The 24,812-nt window shown below is 41.7% G+C and overlaps 1 protein-coding gene across 2 annotated transcripts in view; it reads right to left on the reverse strand.

Moving 5' to 3' along the window:
- Nucleotides 1-24,812, reverse strand: part of LOC102453014 (cadherin-8) — a 211,050-nt gene that overhangs the window by 96,890 nt on the left and 89,348 nt on the right. For both annotated transcript variants that reach the window (XR_012906673.1, XM_006129384.4), the window contains exon 4: nt 16,497-16,616. Coding sequence is in view for 1 of the 2 variants with exons in the window: in XM_006129384.4 (XP_006129446.1) it covers nt 16,497-16,616 (120 nt within the window). In the remaining variant the exon portion in view is untranslated. The remainder of the gene's footprint in view (nt 1-16,496; nt 16,617-24,812) is intronic.

Genomic DNA, 24,812 nt, shown 5'->3' on the forward strand with positions numbered 1-24,812 from the left:
CTAAGCAGCACAGGGGCTCTATCAGTGTGGACTCATTTGAGGAATCTGGGCCAAAGTCTCAGAGCTCATCCAGGGTACATCTACACTGCAACGCTATTTTGGGATATCGGAGTATCCCAAAATAGCTATCCTGTGTCTTCACAGCAAGCCCGTTATTTCAGGCTTGCTATTCTGACACCCCTGTGTAGTGGTCAATTGTGGAAGAACTTTATACATGCTAGTTTAGGAGTGGTGAGGCCTGCATTCTTCCCCCCCTTTTCCCTATATCTGATGAGCCAGAAGCAAGTCTCTGGGAACATACGCCATTTAAGATAAACATTGTTGCCAGTTTAGCAAGAACAAGTATAAGATAAGGGTAAAGGGCAAGAATGCATAAACAATTCTGTTTACCCTAACGTAATGATCACGTAAACAGGGCCAAAGAACAAGTAGAACTAGATCAGAACCAGATTGATAACTAACAGCTAAACCCTACATCAGCATGTAATGAGTAACCCCTGGAAATTTCCAAACTGCCAAACAAGGCAGGCAAACTCTATTTAAGGCTGCCTCAGAGCCTAGCAAATCGGACCTCACTGATGGGCTTTGGATACCAGCGCCTCGGAAGCTGAAACAACCTCTGACTTCATCCATAGCCAACCCGGGGTTCTAGGCTTGCAGGAAGGGACATAAGATATGCCAATTCTTTGTTATATTGTTTTTCCATTTATGGGGCACAGCTAGCTGTCAGAAAATAAACTTGTTGGCTGTGTCTACACTGGCCCCTATTCCATAATAGGGATGCAAATGTAGAACTTTTGAATAGGCAAATCCGTGGGGGATTTAAATATCCCCCGCGGCATTTGCATTTTCATGGCTGCCGCTTTTTTCCGACTTGTAGATAAGCCGGAGAAAAGCGCCAGTCTGGACGCGATCCTCCAGAAAATAAGCTCTTTTCCAGAGGATCTCTTATTCCTACTTTCAACATGTACATTTTCCTCCATACGTGTGCCTCTCTGCCAGTTAATAAAATCTTTCAAGATAGAAGGTGGTTTATGTTAATAGACACTCTGGGTTTCAAGTAGAAATAAGAGCTTATCTTCCGGAGGATCGCGTCCAGACTGGCGCTTTTCTCCGGCTTATCTACAAGCCGGAAAAAAGCGGCAGCCATGAAAATGCAAATGCCGCGGGGGATATTTAAATCCCCCGCGGATTTGCCTATTCCAAAGTTCTACATTTGCATCCCTATTACGGAATAGGGACCAATGTAGAGGTAGCCCTTGTGTTTGTTAGATACCTGTATGGCGTATTTTGTACTTTGAGAACCCAGTGTCGGACCTTAGACTTACTCTGGCCTCATTCTATGAGGAATAAGGGACGTTTCAGAATTACAAAATCTGGTGCTTTGTAGACAGCGCCAAATGACAAAATAAACTATTTCAAAATAGCATCAAAGTAAGATACGCAATTTGCGTAGCTCAAATTGCATATCTTATTTTGAGTTATGGTGCAGTGTAGATGCACTCCAAGATCACTAGGATTCTGCATTTCTTGAGCACAAAAGAAATCATAGCCTTGTTAAGATGTGTGCACAATACATTTTCTCTCAGTTTACATTAGAAATAAACTTCATATTGGTCACAATAATTTTCACAACAAATAGCCGTCAAACCATCCTCCTTGGACATTTACCTACTTTTAAGTGCTCTCTTGGCATTTTTTGTTTGTATGCTTGGTTTTGTTTTTTAATGCGAGAAGAAACTTCCTGTATTGTCTTATGTATATATAAATAAATTCATTAAATAGCAGTATTAAGTTATAATTTTGTTGGGTTAAGCTTTGTGGTGTAATTATATTAGGAGCAGTTTTTCATCATTTTCAGATTTTTTACTTGGGCAACTAACATTATGCATGCTCTCCCACTGAGTTCCTGTTGTATAAGCTTCAAATGAAATAAGCAACAACTCTTCTTGTTTGCTAAATAGACATTTAAAAACTCGTAAGACCTTAAGTGTTGGTAATTTTATACAAGAATCTAAAAACTGTTGTATGTTATTTTTCTAGCTCTATAATATGTTGAATATTTTTGTGACTGTTTACATATTAGGTTTCCTATTAAATGTACCTTGCAAGTCTTCTATTGTATATGAATTAACAACATGTACATTTTCCTCCATATGTGTGCCTCTCTGCCAGTTAATAAAATCTTTCAAGATAGAAGGTGGTTTATGTTAATAGACACTCTGGGTTTCATAGTTGTGGGGAAAATCCTGTTTTCTTCTGTACTTACCAACTATTCAGTTTATTCACTCAAGTGTAAATTTTCAAAAATACAAACAAAATGCGAAAATAGATGTGATAGTTTTATGAGTGCAAAAGGCAGATAAATATTTTGCAAAGCATATCACGTATGTAAACCCTGCAATGCCTAACTATAATTGCCCTTGACATTACAGGAAGAAGGACCATATTGTGCACTGAACGAGGCAGAGGTCCTCTGGAAAAAAATAGTATGCAGATTGTTTGCTAGGATCATCTGGGTACATCTCACCAAAATTAATTTGCTGCTATTGCAGGGACCTCATGCACTCAGTGCCTCCTATTTTCTGCCTGTGATGCACTGTAATTTACCTAACTCGTGCTTTCAGCTGGTGTCCTTTCAGCAACCATCTCTGGGCTCAGTCTGCAACCAGACTAGCAAGTCCCATTTCAGTACAGGCACCTGGTTTGGCTAGATTTTCTGCTCACATACCCAGGCTCAGCCTATCTGCTCCAAGTTTTCCTTGGTCCTGCTGCTTGTTCAGCCACCCAGACACCCAGTCTTTGGCTGACTCACCAGCTCTCTTTGGTGAGTCCTGCCATTCATCATTCTAGCCAGTCAGGCACCTGGTCCTCGTAGGTGGAGCTCCACACAGCAACTGAAGACTTTACTCTGTAACTTTTCTTTTAACTGACCATTGTTGGTCACTCCAGCAGCTTTTCTGATTAGCCGCTCCACAGCAGCCATTCTAGGCTTCCTGGACCCTTCACTGTTCTTCTTTGGGGCAGGGTAACAAAGAGATGTGAGAACTCCAAGGCTACATCTGCACTGAACACTTGTTCCAGAATAAGCTATTTCGGAAAAAAAATATTCTGAAATAGCTTATTTGAAATAGAGCTTAGCTATTTCGAAATAGAGCGTCCACACTCATTGGACACTGAATCGCATTTAAGGCCACCCAGAAACACTTGAGGCAGGGCATCAGGACAGCAGTTACTTTCTGGAGCTGCTGCCTGAGGCTATCTGAGGCTCGTGCTTAAAAAGACACTCCTCCCCCACCCCCTCCCATGTACAACAGTGTCTCAGGCTCTTCTACTTTGCTTACCTCCTTTTCTCTGCCTACTCTGGTTGCCCCTGTGGACATCTCAGCACTCCAGGAATAGAGCTGGAATTGCCTCTGGATAGTCAATGGCTATTGAAGCTTATAATGCACCCCATGCAGCAGTTTCAGCAGGCTGCCTCCCAGGCCTTGCAGGAGCCCAGCCCCCCGGCTCCTCCCCTTGGAGACCCTGATAGGCTATCTGCAGGCATGGCTCATGCTACTGGATCCCACCTGCTCACCACCGCTTCTGGCATCTATACACCAGTTCCAACTGGTGGGATTGGCCCGCAGTGGCTCCAGAATTTCTGGATGAGAAAGGATACCTTTCTGGAGCTGTGTGGGTGGCTCACCCCTGTCCTCAGATGACAAGACACTCACATGAGACCTGCCATATCCCTCCAGAAGTGGGTCACCATTGCCTTGTGGAAGCTCGCCACTCTAGACAGCTACCAATCTGTTAGGAACCAGGTGGGCATGGGGAGATTGACTGTCAGGGCCCTGGGCATGCATGTATGACCAGTCAAATATCCCAGGAGGGGGGTAGACTGCTGGAATGGGGTTCCCCAGGGAAAGGGGTAGTGGTGGAAGCCCCCTCACTAGGAGATTTTTCAGTCCCACCTTCACAAAGCCCTACCAAGAGATGGGGTAAATGGGGGATTGCTCCTGCTGAGTGTGGTGGTAGTGGGGGAGAAGGGGTGAGGAGGGAGGCTCAGGGACCTCCGGAGGGCTCTGGAAACTTTGTGATTCTCTGTTTCTTTCTTTGTTTGTCTCCTTCAACAGATGGTGTGGGACATCAACTCCGCCCTGCTGCGCAGGGTCATCAACCTTGGCAACATGGACACCATTGTTGCTGGCTTTGTTCACATGGCTTCCCCAGCTGTGGTGGGGGAGCTATTGATAGCACCCATATCCCCATGACTCTCCCTTTCCCACCTTCTTCCTCCCCCACAGAGACAACCACCAGGCATCTGTGTACATCAACTAGAAGAGGTAATATCAATGGTCCTGCAGGTAGTCACCCCAAGGCCAGTTCATGGAAATTTATGTCGGGTGGTCACACCATCAGGGTTGGGGACATGCACATGCCCAGGACGTGCACATGCACATGCATGGTGGGGGATGAGGCCTACCCTCTCTTGTCCTGGCCAATGAAGCCTTACATTAGCCACCTAGTCCACTCCAGGGAATGGTTTAATGCCAGGCTTGGCAGGGCCTACATGGCTGTTTAGGGCACCTTCTGGTATATAAAGGCACGGTTCTGATGACTCCTCACCTGGCTGGATGTCGGCAAATGGAACATCCCACACCTGGTGGCCCCATGCTGTGTCCTTCCCAATATTTGTGAGAGAAAAGGGAGGCATTCCTGCCAGGGTGGGGAGCAGAAGCTAACTAGATGCTAACAGAAGCTAACTAGCCAAAAAAGATGTTTTGGCCTTGGAAGGGGTTCAGAAAAGGGCAACTAAAATGATTAGGGGTTTGGAACGGGTCCCATATGAGGCGAGGTTAAAGTGACGGACTTTTCAGTTTAGAAAAGAGGAGACTGAAGGGGGATATGATAGAGGTATATAAAATCATGAGTGGTGTGGAGAGGGCTGATAAAGAAAAGTTGTTAGTTCCCATAATAGAAGAACTAGAGGACACCAAATGAAATTAATGGGGAGCAGGTTTAAAACTAATAAAAGAAAGTTCTTCTTCACACAGCGTGTAGTCAGCCTGTGGAACTCCTTGCCAGAGAAGGCTGTGAAGGCTAGGACTATAACAGAGTTTAAAGAGAAGCTAGATAATTTCATGGAGGTTAGGTCCATAAAAGGCTATTAGCCAGGGGATAATATGGTGTCCTTGGCCTCTGTCTGTCAGAGGCTGCAGAGGGATGGCAGGAGACAAATCGCTTGATCATTGTCTTTGGTCCACCCTCTCTGGGGCACCTGGTGCTGGCCACTGTCGGTAGACAGGATACTGGGCTAGATGGACCTTTGGTCTGACCCAGTACGGCCGTTCTTATGTTCTTATGTTCTAGATCAGCAGGGTCTTTGAGCAACCGCTCACAGCTGCCATCTGACAGGCCCATCAAGGGGCCACATGCAGCCGGGAGGTCCTAAGGGAGAGTTTCTCACAAGGATCCAAGTGGCACTCTCCCCGGGCATTGACCATTTTAGCCTTTCCTCCCACACCCCTCTCTTCCTTGTCTCCCTCCTCCCCTGCAGAGACAATAAAAAACCCTTTTTTAAAAAAAAAGTAAAGTCTTTATTTTTTTATTTGGGATAGAAGTAACTGGGGAGGGACTACAGAAAGTACCTGGGAGTGGGGAGGAGGAAGGGAAGGGGGGGGGGAAGAGGGGATGAGAATCTTGGAGGGGTGAGGAAAGAACTAAAAGGGGGAGGAGGGGGGAGGAGAAGCTCAGGGCTAGGGCTGGGAGTGGTGCGTGGCTCTGGTGATCCCACCATTTTGGGTGGAGGGGCCTTCACGGCCACAGGGAAGAGGTTTAGAGCAAAGGGGGAGGGACAGGTCTGGGGCTGGGGCTGGGGCAGGAGCAGGCTGCATGCTGGCAATCAGGGACTGAACTTCCACACACATGGTGCAGCCCTGTTCCAGCATCTCCCACCAAGTGTCTTGCCACAGCTGGATATCTTCCAGCAATCTCCGGTCCATGGTCTGCTCCAGAGATTGGAGTGTGATGAGATGCATCCACTGGAACTCGTCCATGGGTCTCTTACACCAACAGGTCCCTCAGGTTGGGAGCCTGCCCCGGGTGGTGTCGACCACCCCACTCTCATAGCTGGTCCAGCTGTGAAGAACAGAGAGATGGTCTTTGGAGACAATGTGCCTGAAGCATAGCCCACATCTCTGAGGTGAGACCAAAGGTGTCGGTTAGGATGAAGACAATGTGCTTGGTGCCAGGCCATATGTGGTCTTGCCAGAAGGCCCTTTCCTGCAAGGGCCCAGATGTCCAAGGGGGGAGCCTCACTATCCCCACATCCCACGGACAAGCAAGCATGTGAAGGTGCTGGCCAGACCAGGATCCTCTGGGTGGGAGGGGGACCATGGGGCAGCTGGACTTCCCTCCATTCTGCATACACGCTGGGTCCAGGAGGGGTGGCATCCCACAGGGAGAAAACTTTTATTCCTGCCTCCTGGAGGATGATGGGGCTGGGTGCTGAGGGGGAGCTGTATGTGAGTGGCAGACACTCCTACACCTTGTCACACTGTCCTCGGGAATGGATGCTGCCCTGAGTGTGCAGGAATGCCCATGTGCCGTGTGCGACACTTCTGAGTGTGTGTATGTGTGTGTCCATGTCCTCAGCCTCCTTCTAGTGGTTGCTTGTGGTGGGAGATGTCCCACTGTGGTGTCAGGAGCATGGCAGGCCTTTCCAGACACCCTGTGGCCAATAGCTCAAGAGTCCTGCTGCGGCTGTGTGCCCTGGACTGGCGCTCTATGTGCACTCACGTGCACAGGCTGTTGCATGATCCCCAGGCCACAAAGGCCAACCAAGAAGCACACAGCTGCCCCTCACAGCCTGCCACCCTGTGTGTGTAGGGAACGTGATGACACTCACCTGATGTGACTTCCCAGCCTCGGACAATGCTTGGGACATGTCCAGAGCATGGGATATTGGTTCCAGGGTCCGGAGAGTTGTTGTTCTGGCCTTGTCCTCATCCTCTTCCTCCTCCTTCCTCCTGGTTCTGTTCTCGGAGAGGGCAACAATGGGTGTCTCAAGCTCTGAGTCCACTACCGTGGAGCGGGGGAGGGAGGACTGCCCCCCGCCAGGATGTGGTGCAGGTCCTCATAGTAGGGGTAGGTGTGGGGTTCTGCCCCAGAGAAGGAACTGCACTCCCGGGCCCTGGCATATGCCTGGTGGAGTTCCTTGACTTTCATCTGCACCTGCTCCTGGGTGCAGATATGCCCCTTGGTAGCCAGGCTGTCGGCCATGTGGCCATAGACATCAGTGTTCCAGTATCTAGTGTGGAGATTTCAAAGGTTGGTCTCATCTCCCCAAACCTCAATAAGGGCCAGGATCTCCGCACCAGACCAGGAAGGCACACACCTTTTCCATCCCCGGGCAGCCTTTTGGGAGCTGGGAGTCTGCTCCCCGGGAGCAGTGGAGGACTGGGTGGAGCAGCAGAGTCACTCACTATGGCTCAAACATGAAGCAGGGGCAGCTGCTGGGTGGCTGCTATCCAACCTGAGCCCTTTCCCCTGAGGCTCCAGGGGAAGTGGAGGGAATATTATTGTGGCTTAGAAAATGTTATTTTTTCTGAATCTGGACCTTAATTATACCTTAACAAAACATAATTGTCTACCCCTGCAATTCATTCTAGGCGAAATTAATCCGGCAGATATATCAAAAGTCTGAGCTTCTTTTTCCGTATCAGGAAGACACCTCTGAGTAAAATAATCCACTAGCATTCTGAGGTAGTATATCTATTTATCTGCAGTGTTAGAAGCACCAATATTACTACTACTTGATAAATTCTAGAAGTAGAAATCATCCCTGGAGAGTCCAGATTCCTCTGTTCATAAGTCATTCCTCTTTACTAAGCAGAAATCATTGTAATTATTTCCAACCTCTCCAGTGGTGAAATATTTTCCTTATAAATATGAAAAGACAACTCTTCCCTTGTTGTTATCAAGGGGCCCAATCCTACAGCTCTTACCCACAAAAATATCCTTTTGACTCATAAATGAAAACAAGGACTGCAGAATTGAGCCTGAGGGCTGCTACACAAGCAATCTCTCTGCAAAAGTCTCTCCCTACTGGGTCATCACCAAGACAACTCACAAGATCTACTAAGGACAGTTAGCCTTATAAATGCCTTAACACATCTCCTAAGGATAAAGGGAGCTTAGCACACAGTGACAAGAAAAACTGCACACTTGCTTTGAAAATGTGGCCTTCTGAGTGCATCTTTAGCACTGTGAATCAAAAAAAAATCCTAGTTAGTGAAGCCAAAAATGAATCAATAGCTCCCCAGTTTTTGAAAAAGGAACCATTTTCTGATTGGACACACCGATTATTTAAATGAAGGTACCCCACATTTACACCAATATTATTGATATCAGATCCTGGCATGACATATTGCATTCAAACACTAGTCAGAGCTAGAAGGGAAGTTTGGGAACATTTTTTGTTCAGGGCATGACAGACTTTCTCCAGAGCAATGCAGATTCAATTATAACAACAATGGAAAATTCCTCTTCAGCTAGCTAGTTCAGCAATAGTGTGGATGAGAGGTGGGAAAAAGGTAGTATACTGTGCCCATAATCCTATATGTGGCTAATAATCTTAAGGGATCTACTAAAATGACCAGCTGTAAGTTTGTCAGCATCACTAACATTTAAATTGTCACCATTGGGGATTCAGATTATAATAGACCTTACCGATAAATGAGAGTTCACTTCCACTTCTCACTAAGGGAAAAATTTTGCTTTCAGCTGGAGCTGGATGAAATTTTTAAGATTAAGAGTTTATTTGCCAAAAAACAGTTTCAGATTGACCTGAAACTATTCACTGTTTGACATGAATTCACCAAATACTCTTAGACATTTTTTTCTTCCTCTCTCTCAGCTAGATTGATAACAGGAATTAGATGCCATTCACAGAAGAGAGGAGAAAATGGTGATCATCCTCTTTGTTAACATCCAGCTCACTGGTTAAGCTACTCACCTATGATACGGAAGACCAGTGCTTAATGCTCCGCATTTAGTTGGCCCAGCCCAAACCACTGAGCTATAATGTATTTAAGGGAAAAATTTTCTCAGTCTTTCCTGTTAAAGCTGTTCTACTTTGTATATAATATTTGAATAGTCTTTGGGCCAGAAAGAAATGGAATTGAACTTAACCTACCACATCTAAAATGAATGTCTTAACCACTTGGCTAAAATTTGTACAGGGAAGACATTCACCTTCTTGGGTTATTGTGTGGATCTACACTTTTAAAAACACTAGGAAACAAACAAATCCCAAACCCCATCAAAATCAGTTATTCACTCATTTACCTACGTGTAAATCCCAATATTTACAGTAGGTGTTACACCTATTTAACAGAATGGAATTTAAATCACAGGTTCACTCTGCATGCTTATTAAGACAGCACAACATTCCATCTCGTTCAATCAAAAGAGCTAGAAAGTTACAAAAACAAAGTATTTTAAGTGAAAGTTTAAACCTGCAGTAACTAGTGGGACAAGCCTTGTAGAACACAGAACAGTTTGTCCCTCTGTACTAATCCCAGTAGTATTTTAATTCTAAACTATTTAGAAAGCCTCTAGTAAAAATCGTTTATCTCCCTTCCAAGGCAGTTCATTACACAGCTCCAGATTGCATGTCTTGTATCAAAGCTCAATTTTCCCATCTTTCTTTTTAGTCTGAGGTGGTTAACTCTCCATTGTACCACACATAATTACAAGAGATAGTTCTTTTCCTGCTCTATTATTAACACCTGTCTAATATTTGTGCAATGATTTCATAGTCTTCACTAATCATATTTTACCCAGTTTATACAAATTAATTTCCATCAATCTCTCATCACATTATATTGTTTAGTCACTTTCCCCTTCCTTGGCCACCTATGAACTTTCTCCAGTTTTTCCAATAGCCTTTTTATAATGAAGAGCCTCATATTTACTTGCAATACTTATAGGTCACTTTTCCTAAGGCTATACAGAATTTAGCATTTGTTAATAAACTCGGTGTCTTCCAAGCTAGACAGAGGAAATAAATTGTTCCAGAAATGTTTGGAATGCAATGTATTTTCTCCTATTTATGATGTTATGTTTGTACTATATTCCAAGCAATGTCTGTTGTGTAATGAGAGGGGGTAGATAAAGGCTGAAGAATGATCAGAATTAAAGCACAAGACTCAGGCATGCTTTCTTTTCAGGTGTTATTTCTATCATTAGTTTGGCTTATTCGTGAATGTTCTGAGCCACCAGGTATGTCAACTTAGTAGTATGGCTCAGGGAGAGGTAGGACAGCAAGTAACCAACTCCTTAACTATTTAGGGTCATTTAGGGCTTTGTAGCTTAAAACCAGATACCTAGAATTGCACCTAGAAACTCACGGTGAAAAGCACTTCAGATAGTGATTTGTCCCATTCAAATCAGCAGGCATAGATTCCATTCTGCCCTTGCACTGATCACCAGAAATCAGCGGGACCAGCTGATGGCTAAGGTACTTCTCAACACAAACAACAGTGGCAGGACATAGCTTTTATTTAGTAGATTCTCTGAGGCTTCCAACATGAGTTAGTTGTGAGATGAACATCAGTCAAATCTAAACTAGATCTTGTGTCCTATAGATGTCCAGAATATATGCATCTTGGAAACCCTTCAGTCACTAACAGTCAGGGCTGAATTCAAGTCAAAGATTTTGGTATGAAAGTCTCCATGACCCTCTGACAATGACCTCAGCTCTCTAGATCTCCTAGTTTGCATGGTTTTTTATGCCAGGTTTTTTGAATCTCTCTCTTTCCATTGACACCCGGATCATGTGTACAATACCATCAATAAGAGCAACAGAGATATGGTGTAGTAGTGGTGTTGCTTGTAGTATCATAACACAGATATTTCCTACACCAATAGAAGGGCCTTAATTATCACCATCACTATAATAAATCCACCCCTCCAAGATAATAATTCTTCTGGCAACCTTGTCATGTCTACACCAGGGATTAGGTTGTCCTACCTGCAGCATTCAGGGAATATAATTTTTCACTGCTCTGAGCCACATACCTAGGTTGACCTAAATCTTCAGTGTAGACAGGGCCCCAGTGATCAGTTCCAAGAAAACTGCTTTTAAAATACAAAATATTTACTGCTTTATAAACTGTCAGGGTTTCCATTTGAATAATATACTGTGCCTTTTAGTATAATAAAGCAATATGCTAAACTGCAGCCTTCATGAAACTTTATTTCAAAGACAGTGTAGGAGGTACAGTATTTTAGTAAGTTCATATGAAATGTAAATAAGTCAGGTAGTTGAAAATGTATTTTCTCTGGCACCTCTATATTGTAGAACACCATGTCACTTCAGATTAATGTTCCATTATGATAATCATATTGTAAAACTGACTGTTGTGATTTAATATCCTAGGAAAAGCTGAAAAATGAGAATTATTCTTGAGCTTCTTCTTGAGAAAAAAATTGTAGCATGAATGTAAGTGTGTGAGTTATTGGAGAATAAAGGCAATTTGCATACCTTTATAAATAACATCAGACTCCTGCCTTAACACTGAGCATTGGGAAAATTAAGCTAAAGTTCCATATTTGTGTGACATGCTATTGTTATGATTTATGGAGGTCACAGTTGTTTAGTCCAGTGAGAGTTACATCACTAAATTGGTGTCATAACTTGGTGTTGTACAAAACCTTCATTTAAAAAAAACACAAATATTTATTTATTTTTCCTCTCTAGCAGATGAATCAACAGTCAAACTCAACTGTAGAAGAAACCATGCAGGTGGAAAGGAGTAGAGAATTATACCGAGAAAGTATTCTCCTCAAACTGTGACAATGACATTTAATGGAAAGATAATTCCTGGACTACTGTCTGTTATATGCACTATATTCTATATAGCAGAGTTTGCAAATAATAATGTGAGAAATGCTACATATATATGTATTTTTCATGCAACATAATGGAAAATGACAGTTTTAAGCGTCGGACCTCTACCAGCACCAATGCCTGTACATGCTACTATACGGAAATGTGCCAAACAAAATAGAAAAAAGTGTCAGAGTTTTGACTAAGGATCTGATTCAATAAGATCATTTATGCCAGGTAGGTAGGTGCAAAGAGGCAGCATGTCAGCTTTAAGGGTTCCCAAAGAACATCCCCAGGCCTCTGCAGTATACACCAGACAAAGACTTACATCAGGCCCCTAGTCAAGATGAGGGGGCGGCTCTGTGCTCCTGAAAGCACCCTAGGAACCCTAACTTCATCTGCAGTGCACCATGCTGGTCCTCTATGCTTTAGAGCCATCTGGAGTGTGCCACGTGGTGTCCAGTGGTGATGTAAAAGTTCCAAGGTTCCCGGAGCCCCGCTGCCACAACAGCAGTAGTCATGGCCAGGCATGGCCCCTGGCCCTTTAAAATCACTTGGCCCCAGGCAACTGTCCACCCTGTTGGTGGGCCTGATTGTAGCAGAAGCCCAAATCTATAGCCTGTTCCAGAAACTTATTCCGAAGGATGCACAGGCCACCTTCATTTTGCCACTGTACTAGGTGCTAGCATCGAAAGGATGAATCTGAACTAAAAATTTCAAGAGACAGTATCTCAGAGCATAGTGGCCTAGCTTTAAATATACTGTTCTGTAACATCTGAGGGACAGAGAATATAAATATGGCTTTTTAACTGTTCACACATTTATATACATCCAGTCATTCGTACAGAGATGATTTTATCAGTGGCACAGAAGTGTAGAAATAATATAAGTATGCAAACATCTGTATTATATGTGGAAAGATCCAGCACTTCATATGGAAGTGTGAAAATGTAACCATGGAGGAAAACACAAATCAGCTATGCTACTTGAAATTGCCTCCTTCTGAAGGTTTTCCTTCATTTTTGCATCTGTTTTCTGACAAGATGCTAGTCTAGCAACTCAAAGTTGTTACATTCATGCCTATCACCACTGCATCTGAATGCATCTCAGGAGTAAAAAAAGAATCCACCACAAATATTCCCATCCATAGGATATTAGGAGTACATCGTCCTAGCCTATTCAGCAAGGGAAAAATTACCTGTTGAGAGACACTCATGGTATGAAGGCTGGATAAATATATAAAAAAGAGTGCAGTATGTTTGCTTTAACTCAGCTTATTTCTCTGTAGACCCAGACATTTTGCCTTTGTTAATATGCATCCTCCTCCCACTCCACCTGCTAATGTTAATACTATTTTAAGCTTTACTGTTCAAATTGTAAAGGTGCTGAACTCCAGCAATGCACAGAGAATACTGTCATTTGCATGTTTTATGCATAGCTACTCCAGGAAGGTGAAATTTACAGTTATACAAACTGCTAGGAAATAGTAACTAAATTTGACCTATTACTATTGTCTCTTCAAGACTGATTGTACTGACCTATAAAACTGTTCCTGGTCTCTTCATGCATTATCATATCTATTACTCCCTGATGCTCTGATTATTGGGTAAACTTGCTGAGTATTTCCTCCTCAGTTTCTGAAAACAAGGCAACTCTTTGGAAGCACTTTGTCTATAAACCTATAGTCTATCTGAATAATGTGTTTCATCCAGTAGCAATGGAAGATGATAGTTTCTACGAGGCTAGTACTCACTTCCGATGTGCCAGATAAATAAATTTAAAGACTATTTGCTTACTAATTTTATAGTCTAGAGGACAAGGCTGTGCAGATGTCATTTCTATGATTTAATATTCAGAATGGCTAAGGGTTCCTCTCAGAGAGGGAGGATCTTCCCTCAATAACATCCTAGCATGAGACTGCAATTCATTTAAAAATATGAAGCCAGGATTATCTGATCTGCTATGTGCTGGTGTTCTGCGAGTTCTGTGAGGAACTCCTCACTCCTCTGTGAACACTTATCCCTGTGAGTCATAGTGCAGAACCCATGGGATCACTTTCCTTCCCACACAGGTGAGCAGGAAGTAGACAAAGAAAAGGTAGAGTTTTAGCTCCTCTCCCACAACATGCCAGCCAGATCAGATGTGCTAGTGATGATGGAGATATATGATCTGTGCCGAGATTAAAGACTCCTCTCCCAGAGTAAAGCTGAATCCCAGAAACAGACTGGGGTCACAGTCTGGCCACTTGGACTACTTCTGTGACACTTCTGTGGCAACAAAACCATGCGGTGCCCCATATTCAGGGTCTGTGGTAAAGCCATAGTTGAATCCTATATGAGTTAGTGCATTTTTGAGAACCAATTTATCACCTTCTTATGCTCACTGAACTGCTACTGATAGCACTCTTGATGAGTGGAAATGAGGTGGGAAAATGTAATACTAGTGAAAGAGGAGAACAATCGCGATTTGTAGGATCACAAAAAATCAGAGATTTTACTGGCTTTCATGAAAATAAATACCTGTTTTGCTGGGAAATAAATTATCATTTCATTGTATTAAGTATTTTTGCCAGGAAAAAGAGCCAGTATTGGCAAAAATAAAATGAAATAAAAATAATAAACCTAAGGCAAATTCACAAAATTTCAGGTTTGGGATTTTTTCCGTGAAGGTCATTTTGAATGTAATAAATGAAAAAGCTTCACCTTGGATAAACAAAGCACTTTTTGGCTCCTCTGTGAAAGCTGCTAGTTTGCACAGCTCTAGAGAACAGCTAAAGGAATTATAAACATGTGCATCGAGAGCTGCTCCTTGGAGAATCCAAGAAATTGGTGATCAAAAAGCCCTATTAAGTCTTTTAATGCATCCTCTGACTAAAGCTATATTGTTCTGTACAGTTTATTTTCTAGTGCTTTGCTGGGTCTTGTTTCAAATATTTCCAGCAATGGGAATTTTATACTGCACTTAGGTAATCATTTCACAGTATAAAAGATCTCAATGTTAGCAATATCAGGTGGGGTTAGCCAACCCCGCCTGATATTCAAACTAAGTTTACTAGGTTTTTCTTTATTTCATTTTATTCTATTACCTCCTAGGTATTGCCTTCCTGCACCACTTTAAATTATTTTCCCTATACTGTGTCAATTCATTAAAGATTCTGATATTTGAAGCCTATGAGACTATAACTTTCATTTCACTATCAATATATCTAATTCCAGTAATTACTATGTAGACTATTTTCTAATGTCTTATGTCTGAAAAACATTATAGAAACCAAATAGTATGTCTTGAGGCCTCCAAGGGGACTCTACATATCCAGATCTCTGCCTACATGTATGCTGAAGCATGATATAGTGACTAAGAGGTACTTCAACTAGGATAAGAAAGTTTTTCGAGGGAAGAGAAGACTGCTCTATGCCATTCAATGGGTGCATTCCTCTATGGCAACAGGAAGTGACTATAATTTCATTGTGCTGCATTCAGAGAGATTTTCATAGATCTGAGATTCACATAAGGGATGCAACATATTAATAACCCACACTGCAAACGACATTTCCATAGCCATGGTGCTGTTTATTCTTCTTCCAACCACATGAAAACACTTTATTAGATTGTGTGTGTATATGTGTGTGTGTGTGTGTGTGTGTGTGTGTGTGTGTGTGTCTTGTCATCTGCATAGAGCCTCTGTACATTTTATTATAACCAATGAAAAACAGTTTTAGTTGTGTAACTCAGCAGATGCCAAGAGGAATGAATTGGTGTTAAGTCAATTAAAATGAGACTGATTTTGCCTAAGAACATCATCTAATAATTTCTTATGACCAGAACTCTTTGATGTTGATGAACAATTTAATTTTCATAAGTATGAGATGCCTGCTTTGCTTATGAACGGTAAAGTTATTTCAGGCAACTTTAGTTTCACTTTTTTTCTTTTGAGGCTAGCATAACTGGACTTACAGTGAGGAACATGAACTATATGAAAATTAACATAAGAAAAAAGACAACTGAACAAACCTCTCTAAAACATTTCTAAATACCTTTTTTAAATGTGGCATAAATAGAATAAACAATATGGGGTTGGCTTTGTTAGCACTTCTTTGAAATGACCTACATTATCAGACACTTACTAATGGCTTTGCAAATGGTGAGAAATAAAGTCAGCTCAAATTCATACAAATAAAACTTCCTATTCTCTCTTCCTAGATCCATCTAATCATGGAATACAAATAGTTCTTAATGAAAGCATACAGTATATTCATTAAAATGCCCAAGCCAAATCCTACGGTCCTTAGCCAGAAATTCGAAAATCTTTTTTATTAAAGAATATAACATATTCATTACAATCCCCAGCCAGTTGTTAGTCAGATAGCAATGGGAGTTTTGCTTCAATAACTTCTGCAATATTGGCCTTGGCATTATTGTCAGCATTATTAATAGTGGCTCTTTTTTTTAACATTATTAGATTATGATTCAAAACAAATCAGATACTTATGGATTACAGGCTGACCAATGCTAGCTTTAATGCTACATGATATTTAAGTGCACTGAGTGAAATATTCAAGAAATGCTGTTTCTTATGTACATTATTACTTGGAGAGTCATGATTCAGATCACCTACCTGTATGTGGTTCAATAGAGAAGTAAGGCTGTCCTTCCAAAATGCTATACACCAGCTTTGCACTGTTTCCATAAACTGGATCATCTGCATCTGTGGCCGTTACTTTAGTAACAAAGGTACCTAGTTTAAAAGAATATTTAATTAACATTTCAGTACTTGCCAGAGATTTGTACGTTTCTTTATGAAAAATATCATTTTTTTTCACTTTATACAAAAATTCATAAGGTGAGATGTGTTAGTAAAGTGAAAAAAAGTCATCAGCTATGACTTAAAGCATTATTTAGAGAGCACAGACAAATCATTACGCTTTGAGAAGAAGTATGCCACCAGCCTAATGTTCTGGATAAAGAAAACTCTTTTTAGTCACTGTATTATTTAAGATTCCTTTGTAGAATGCATTTTAAAGTTACCTGTTAGATCTATGCAGACTTCAAGCATTTACAAAGGGAATCATATCAAAGACATATGAAATACAAGGTTAATAATACAATATAATATGTTGCACTTAAGTTTTGAGAAAGTGTATTTGAAAGAACCTGGCCGAGTTGCAGTGACTGCACAGAAACGTAATAATATAAAGGGTTTTTTCTCTTTTTCTTTGGTTTTCAGTTATAATAATAGTTTGATGGGGCCAGAGTCTGAGCATTATCTATTGTCTCTGAAATGAGTTCCCATCACTGAGGGTATATCTACGCTGCAGAGTTTTTCTGGATACCTTTGATATCTGGGAAAAACTCTGCCACGTCCAGGGACTGCGTATGTTTTTTCGGAACAGTTTCCAAAAATGCGGGCGAGTTCTTTCGGCATCCCTGTATTCCTCATTTTATGAGAAATAAGGAATCTTTCAAAAGAGGAGGTTTCTCCCACATTTGGCCCTGTGTAGATGGGCCAGATGTCAGAAAAGCCTCTTCCAAAAAAACAAGTGGAAAAAGGTACGCAAATTATGGATTGCAATTTGTATATCTTTTACCGGAAAACAAACGCGGTGTAGACATACCCTCAGAGGGGTTCACTGCCCAGATGCCATTTACCTCAACTGGTCTGTCTAGAAAAGAAAACAAGGCATGCCAAGAAACTGCATTTTCCTTCTCAGACCACACTCTGGCTTCTGCTTGGATAGAAAGCCACATCAAATCAAACTCAAGTGTGCTTCATGATTTTGTTGTGGAGACTTCTTTTGAATGGCTTAAAAAAAATAACAATGACACTAATTAAGCTAATTCATATGCAAAAAGACAATATCTAGAGGGGAAGAGAGTGAGACAGTGTTTTAGGGCTGAATTATGCTTCTTGTGAACTGAGATATGCTTGGCAAGGGAAAGAATAACAGCATCCACCGAGATATAGCCCCTTTCTGAATCTGCTGGCATTAGTAGAAATGATAATCCCCTCTAACACCTTGTCCCTTTGTGCTTCTGAGCCCAGACTATGCCTGACTCCTGTATGGGAATACGAAGTGCAGGATCTCCTTTTGGTCTCTTGGTGCCCTTTGCTCCTCTACTGCTCCCCTTTATGGGAAGATTTGTAGCTGCCAAGTTTTAGGCTGTGCTCTTCATGATTTTTATGCAAATTACTTGGGGCTAATTTGCATGTTTGCACTTACTTTATATATGTCTACACTCTTTAGTGTCTGGCCAGCACATCTTGTCGCAGGCGGTGGCAGAGGTAAAAAACGAAGCTAAAAAAAGTATTGGCAGCATTGCTTAGAGTATGGTGCAACTAGGAGAGGGTGCTCGGTGTTTATGTGAATATTTGGGTTGCCTGGAATAGTGGGATGTGCTACATGGGTGGGTCCTGGGAAAGATGGGGGTGCTGTGAGGCCTTCAATTGCTGGGATAGATGATCATTAGGGTGAGTAGTGGGAGTTTTGATGAGGATGGCCCTCATGCATCTCACCGGAAGAGAAATAACTTGTGGCCTGTATTGCATCCCTCATCTTATGCTCATGCTACAATAGTGTGAACTCTTACTACAGTTCAATCCAACAGGGTGGGCACAGAGAGGAGAAACAGACTGATTGCTTGCTCAGGAGGCTCCCCTGAGGCCCTGACACAGGGCACTTCTCCCAACACACCATCTTCAGACAGACTGAAAAATATGTAACCCCCTTGATGGGGTCTAATTTATTATGTTGTTCTGCAAAGTGTAACTCGCTTTGTCCGGCCAGGTTTACACTAGGGGGCAATGTCGAACTAAGGTATGCAACTCCTGTCAATTCCCCTTATGTTTCTTGATCTAATGTAGTACCAGAGTCAAGGAGACCATGACCAGCGACTAATTTAGCAAGTCTTTTCTAGACCCACTCAAGCAACTTTCGATCCCTGCAGTGCCAATCTTCCAGCAAGTGTAGACAAGGTCTTATTTGCCACAGATCACTCCACAGTGTGTCTATATGACAGTCCTGGCCTGGTCATCTCTCATCCTAGTGTAAGAGAATTTCCCTAGTTCCCATCCTAGAGCTGGTGCTGTGTTTCAAATGGTCATTCTCTCCTCTTGGAGCTGGGTTGTGGACTAGTCAGCTTTAGAGTCTTAGACCACTTTGCCCTCACTATAACCCATTTTTTCCCAACCAATCTCTAAAGGGTACAGCACTTTCTCCGGGGAGTGTCTGCCCTGGTGCTCTTCTCCCAGCCCTTCCCTAGCTGGACGGGTAAGAGAAGAGCCTTGCCCTTCTTCTCTGCAATGCTATAGGACCTTAAAGACAAAGTCACTGAATTGCCCCCCACTCCTCTAAGAAGACAAACTACCTCATCACAGGCTCTATCTGACAAATGCCTGCAGCCTTCCCAAAGCTCAACTAGATACCACCCCTGTTAGGATTCTGAAAATGTTGCATTTGGAGCTGTAGTACCTTTGCAGAATCCCAGCAGTGCAGGGTTCACAGGAATCCAGCTGGGCAGTGGGAATACATGACATGACAGAGAAATACAGGCAAGTGAAAATGTGCAGAATGTATTACATGGCACTTTGCAGCCATGGGAGGGAGAGCTTTATCTGGCCTATGTTATCATAGAATATAGACTTGGAAGGGACCTCAAGAGACCATGAAGTCCAGTCCCCTGCGGACCAAACACCATCTAGATATTCCCTGATAGATGTTTATCCAATCTTTTCTTAAATATCTCCAGCGATGAAGATTCCACAGACTCCCTAGGCAATTTATTCCAGTGTTTAACCACCCGGACAGTCATAAAATTTTTCCTAATGTCCAACCTAAAGCTCTCCTGTTGAAATTTAAGCCCATTGCTTCTTATCCTACCATCAAAGGCCAAAAAGAACAATTTTTCTCCCTCCTCCTTGTAACACCCTTTTAGACACTTGAAACTGTTATCATGTCCCTTCTCAGTCTTCTCTTTTCTAAATTAAACAAGCCCAATACTTTCCTTCTTCCTTTGTAGGTCATGTTTTCTAGACCTTTAACCACTTTTACTGCTCTTCTCTGGACCTTCTCCAATTTCTCTACATCTTTTTTTGAAATGTGATGCTCAGAATGGGACATGTACTTCAACTGAGGATTAATCAACACAGAGTAGAGCGGAAGAATTGCCTCTAGTGTCTGGCTCTCAACACTTCCATTAATGCATTCCAGAATCATGTTTTTTTTTGCAACCGTATCACACTGCTGACTCATATTTAGTTTGTGGTCTACTATGACTCCTTGATCCCTTTGTGCAGTACTCCTTCCTAGACAGTAGCTTCCCATTCTGTATGTGAAATTAATTGTTCCTTCATAAGTGGAGTACTTTGCATTTGTCCTATTAAACTACATCCTATTTACCTCATACCATTTTTCCAATTTGTCTAGAGGATTTTGAATTATGACCTTATCCTCCAAAGCACTTTTAACCCCTCCCAGCTTGGTATCATCAGGAAGTCAGGAAGTCTTGGTATCATCTGGAAGTACCACAAGTCCTTTCTGGCCTTGGAGTCTATGAGCCATTTTTCCTAAATTATATATCATTTCCTGCAATGGAAGCAACAGCATTTCCTGAACTTCTTTACTCCAAATCAAACAAAACAAAACTAAACTATTACATTTGCACCCGGTGTTACATATGAAAATGATTTAATGAATGTAACAATTGGTATCCCCATGAGGTTAAACTCTTGTAACATAACATCACCTCTCCCCCATGGAAGAAGAATGGATTACAGTAAGATGAGGAAAGCCTGACATGGGAGACACACAGAGCCCCTGACATGCAGTAGAGGAAAAAATTGGATGAACACAAGATAAAGAAGTGGGGAATGGCAGGGAGGAGTGGAATGAGAGGGCCCATAGAACCCCTGGAAAAAGAATTATGGACCCCATCTGGCGAGGAGGGAAGAATGGGCAATCTGGGTAGAAGGGGTAATTGGACGTGCCCAAAGCTCCTAACATGGAAGAGAGGAGAGTTGCAAGTTATACCTGAAATAGAGGTAGATGCTAGAATGGTAAATGGAGCTTGCAGAGGAGACTATGGGGAGGGGGAAGAATACAAGGAGCCCTTAGTGTGTGCAGGGAATTCAGTCTACAAATTGTGACCCTCTAGTTATTTTAATCAAGAATCAGCTCATAGTTAAAAGCTATAATTTACCCAGTGCAGAGCTTATCAGCTATGCCATCTTGTGGGACAGGAAGTCTTGCAAGCTTATCTGATCTGCTCCTTTTTTGTACAGTCCTGCCCTCCACCCTACCCTCCCAATAGGTTACATTCTGCAGCTGCTGCCATCTAGTTGACAATGGAGAAAGAGAGAGATCAGTGCACCATTGGATTCAGGCTAAAATAGCAGAAGAGATATTTTCAGTTTTTAGGGGAGGGGCAAAAGCTGCAACATGTAACCTATTTGCTAGGTCGGTAGGGGTTTAATCAGACTCTTAGAGAATGTGGTGAGGGCAGGGACGAGACATAGCTCATTAGGGGAACAATTGGAACTTCCACAGATGGGTCTTCTGATCTGTGGCTGTTCCTTTTGAATGTTATGACAATCACTGTACATTTAGAAACAAATGAACAAAACTGTGAACTTATCTGAGAGAGATGTTTTGCCCAAATTTTCCTTCTGATGTAGAAAGAAGCTCAGAAAGTGTTATTTATTCTAATATATGACATGTCAAGTCTCCCCCTTCCTCTTTTTCAGCTGAGGCTGTCTCAGAGATCTTAGGGTGCGTCTACACAACACCTTTAGCTTGAAATAAGCTATGCAATTTGCACTGCACAAATTGCATAGCTTATTTTCAGTGTATTTCAAAATAGCTTATTTCATAATTTGGTGCTATCTTCACAGCACCAAATTTTAAAGTAACTCACTAGTCCAAAATGCCCCTTAACCCTTGTGGAATGAGGGTTACCAGGATGTTGGAAAAAGTTATCCATCATTTTGAAATCTATTTCAAAATAGCGAGCTGCTTCAATAGACACAAAATAGCTATTTTGGGATACTTCCGGTATCCCTAAATAGCTCCGCGGTGTAAACGCACCCTTAGAGATATTTGTTCTGAGCTCTCACACCTTATTTGGAAGGTGCACATGCTAAATCTTTTCCAAAGTCATCCATTGCCCCAAGTGATCATTAGGTATTGGAGTTAAGTGTGCCATAGCAAAAACAATCAGTCCAGTATTAAAAGTGGTTCCCTGCTCTGTTGATTAGCCTTCAGCCTCCTTTCCCTTGTGGTGATATAATTTCACCACTTCTCCTGACACCAGATAGACCTCTATTTCTCAAATAAAAGAGTAATAAATAAATAAAAACAAGCAAATATCCTCCATAGCCCTTATTTATATATCATAAAGAAATATAAAAGGACAATAGCCCTTTTGATTTTCTTTGCAGGTGACTTTTGAAGTCAGTATCTCTTTACCTGACAAAACTAATATACTAGTGGCACGATTGGAAAGACAGAATATTTTCCAGAGTTACAGGTCCCAGAGATCATATTTCCTGATGTACATTTCAAGGGATAGCATTTCCTTTTAGTTCCAAGATTACCTTTGTTCAATAGAAATTTGGTGTCCCATCCCCAACACTTTTACTGTTGAATATGATTTACACAAAAGGCTGTATACACTAATGGAGTGAATCTCACAGCAGTTTGTGTCCTTCATTTTAGATCCTTGTCTCACATTGTATGCTACATCTGGGCCTTGGCAACTGTGAGGTATATCACGTCCATTCATACAGCTCAAATTGTCAGTACTTGGAGATGCATGTGCTTATAGAAGCAAATCTGCCCTCCTTTCTGTATGCCCCAGACAGAAAGGAGGATCTTAGGATCCTCACCGTGTTGGGTTTTGTTTTGTTTTTTCATGTGAACATTAAGGCAGGACTTAGAAAATCACCATCCCACCATACAGATGGGAGAATTCTACAAGACATGAGATTACAGCTGCACTGAGCTGTGGAATCCTTAGACAGCTCCCAATTCCACGTAATTCCCCAGGTCGCAGAAAAGGAACTTACACTAGGAACTTTGCAATAGGATTTGCTCCACAATTGACAGGACATATGCCTGCTAAATATGCCTAAATATTGTCATAGATTTATGCAATGGATCCATTTGCGTATCTTTTCCCCCACCACTATGTTAAGAGAAATGTCAAGGCTGCATGACTAAGCATTCAGTGTTTGTCCTTTAAAAATTAGTGTCCCAGAATCTACCCAGAAAACAAATGACTAGGATTTTCCGTTAGTGTTTAATTTTGACTGCATTTGGCACATTTGTTCCTTTGTCCATGCTACAACAAACTCTTTTAGCTAGAGACTATAAATTTGACATGGTGCCATTTCACAAGAAAGCCACTATTGTAGTTCAACTTGCTGTTGTCCTAATTATAATAATATAGCCGTTGCATATAATCTAGTCCAACAACGTAATCACAGTATCTCTTTTTTGAATTTATACCTAATATTGCCTTAAGTTATATACATTTTTAGATAGATGTGTGGATACATGTTAGCATGTTAATTTTAAAACTTTCTGCATCTTTCTTGAAACATGTTTCTACATTGCTAATGACACTGTGATCAAATGTGAACTGCAAAGAGGTTGGCCAGATTTTAATTAATGAACACTTCTAATGTGATTTAATTGTTAATCATGGCTGATTGGTTCGCTCTGTTAGTGTCAGGTTTCATAGGTTCCTGTTGCCACATGCTAACAAGCAGACACACCGTTAATAATAAAAGTATTTTTATAAGGCAAGGGAAGGAGGCTTCTGTTTGCTGACAAACTAAGATTAAAAGCCTCCATAAAAATAAGATGTGTGCGCTCTAGTAGTGTTGTTCTATTGTTTTGGCTATGCTTTTTTATGTGCAAGTCAAGGTGCAGAATCTGCACATTAGTCAGAGAGAAAAATGCACACGCTTCCATGGGGAGTAGCAAAGCAAAGATTTTGGTGCAGAAATGAAATATGTTTATTGGAAAAAATAACAACTTGTTTGTCCTGGAGGATGAACAAATAGTCAGAATCTGAAATTTACATGAATCCATATTCAATGAAGCAACCATTTTGTTGAAAGATTGAAATGGCTTGGGAAAGAAAGAAATATGACCATATTGTTGTCTAGTGGGACTGTGCTTTCTTGGTTTCTCTGGTTTAAAAGAAAATAACAAAACATCCTCTCTAGTCTTTCCTCACCCAAACTGGGGCAGACTGAAACCTCCAGCTGATTTCAGAGATACACTGACCATTCTAGATGAGCATTAACAGTCTACTTGCATAAAGAAAGTACTTGCCACTATTTGCCAACAGACAGGTTTTCTAGGAGATTCACTCTGATGAAAAATCTTCAGCTTGAATTTTAGTCTGGCTGATGACAGCTGTGTAGTCAATGATGGTCAAAACAACATGCTGTTTGTATTCACTAGGTCAGATAAGCATTCGTTCCCAAATAAACCCTTTGCCTGATTGTCCTTCTCTTCTATAATCTCACAGGTAGCATGACAGCTGTTGTCATGGTAACTATTTTTTATTGAATAACACCGCAATAATCTCATAAAAGCCTGTATAACTTCTTGACATGTAAATTATTGCTGCCTTGAAGCTGAAGGAACTTACTCTTCTTTTTTTTTCTCCATGAAAATGTTTAATGTGCCACCATGAATGTGGCACATATATGTGCACGTTCTTATTGTTCCTTTACTGAATTTGTGGTAAATGGAACTGGGTGTCCAAGAATTTACAGCAAAGGACTAGAAATCAGGACTCTTGGATTCCATTCATAGCTCTGCTCATACACTGAGTGCTCTCTGCATCTCATAGCCTGAGTGCTCAGGTACACAGCACCCGTCAGCATTTCAGTTTCCATATCTGTGAAATGGGTAAAAACACTTAC

Source organism: Pelodiscus sinensis, chromosome 12 (genome assembly GCF_049634645.1).
Source record: "Pelodiscus sinensis isolate JC-2024 chromosome 12, ASM4963464v1, whole genome shotgun sequence".
In the NCBI taxonomy this organism is placed as follows: domain Eukaryota; kingdom Metazoa; phylum Chordata; order Testudines; family Trionychidae; genus Pelodiscus; species Pelodiscus sinensis.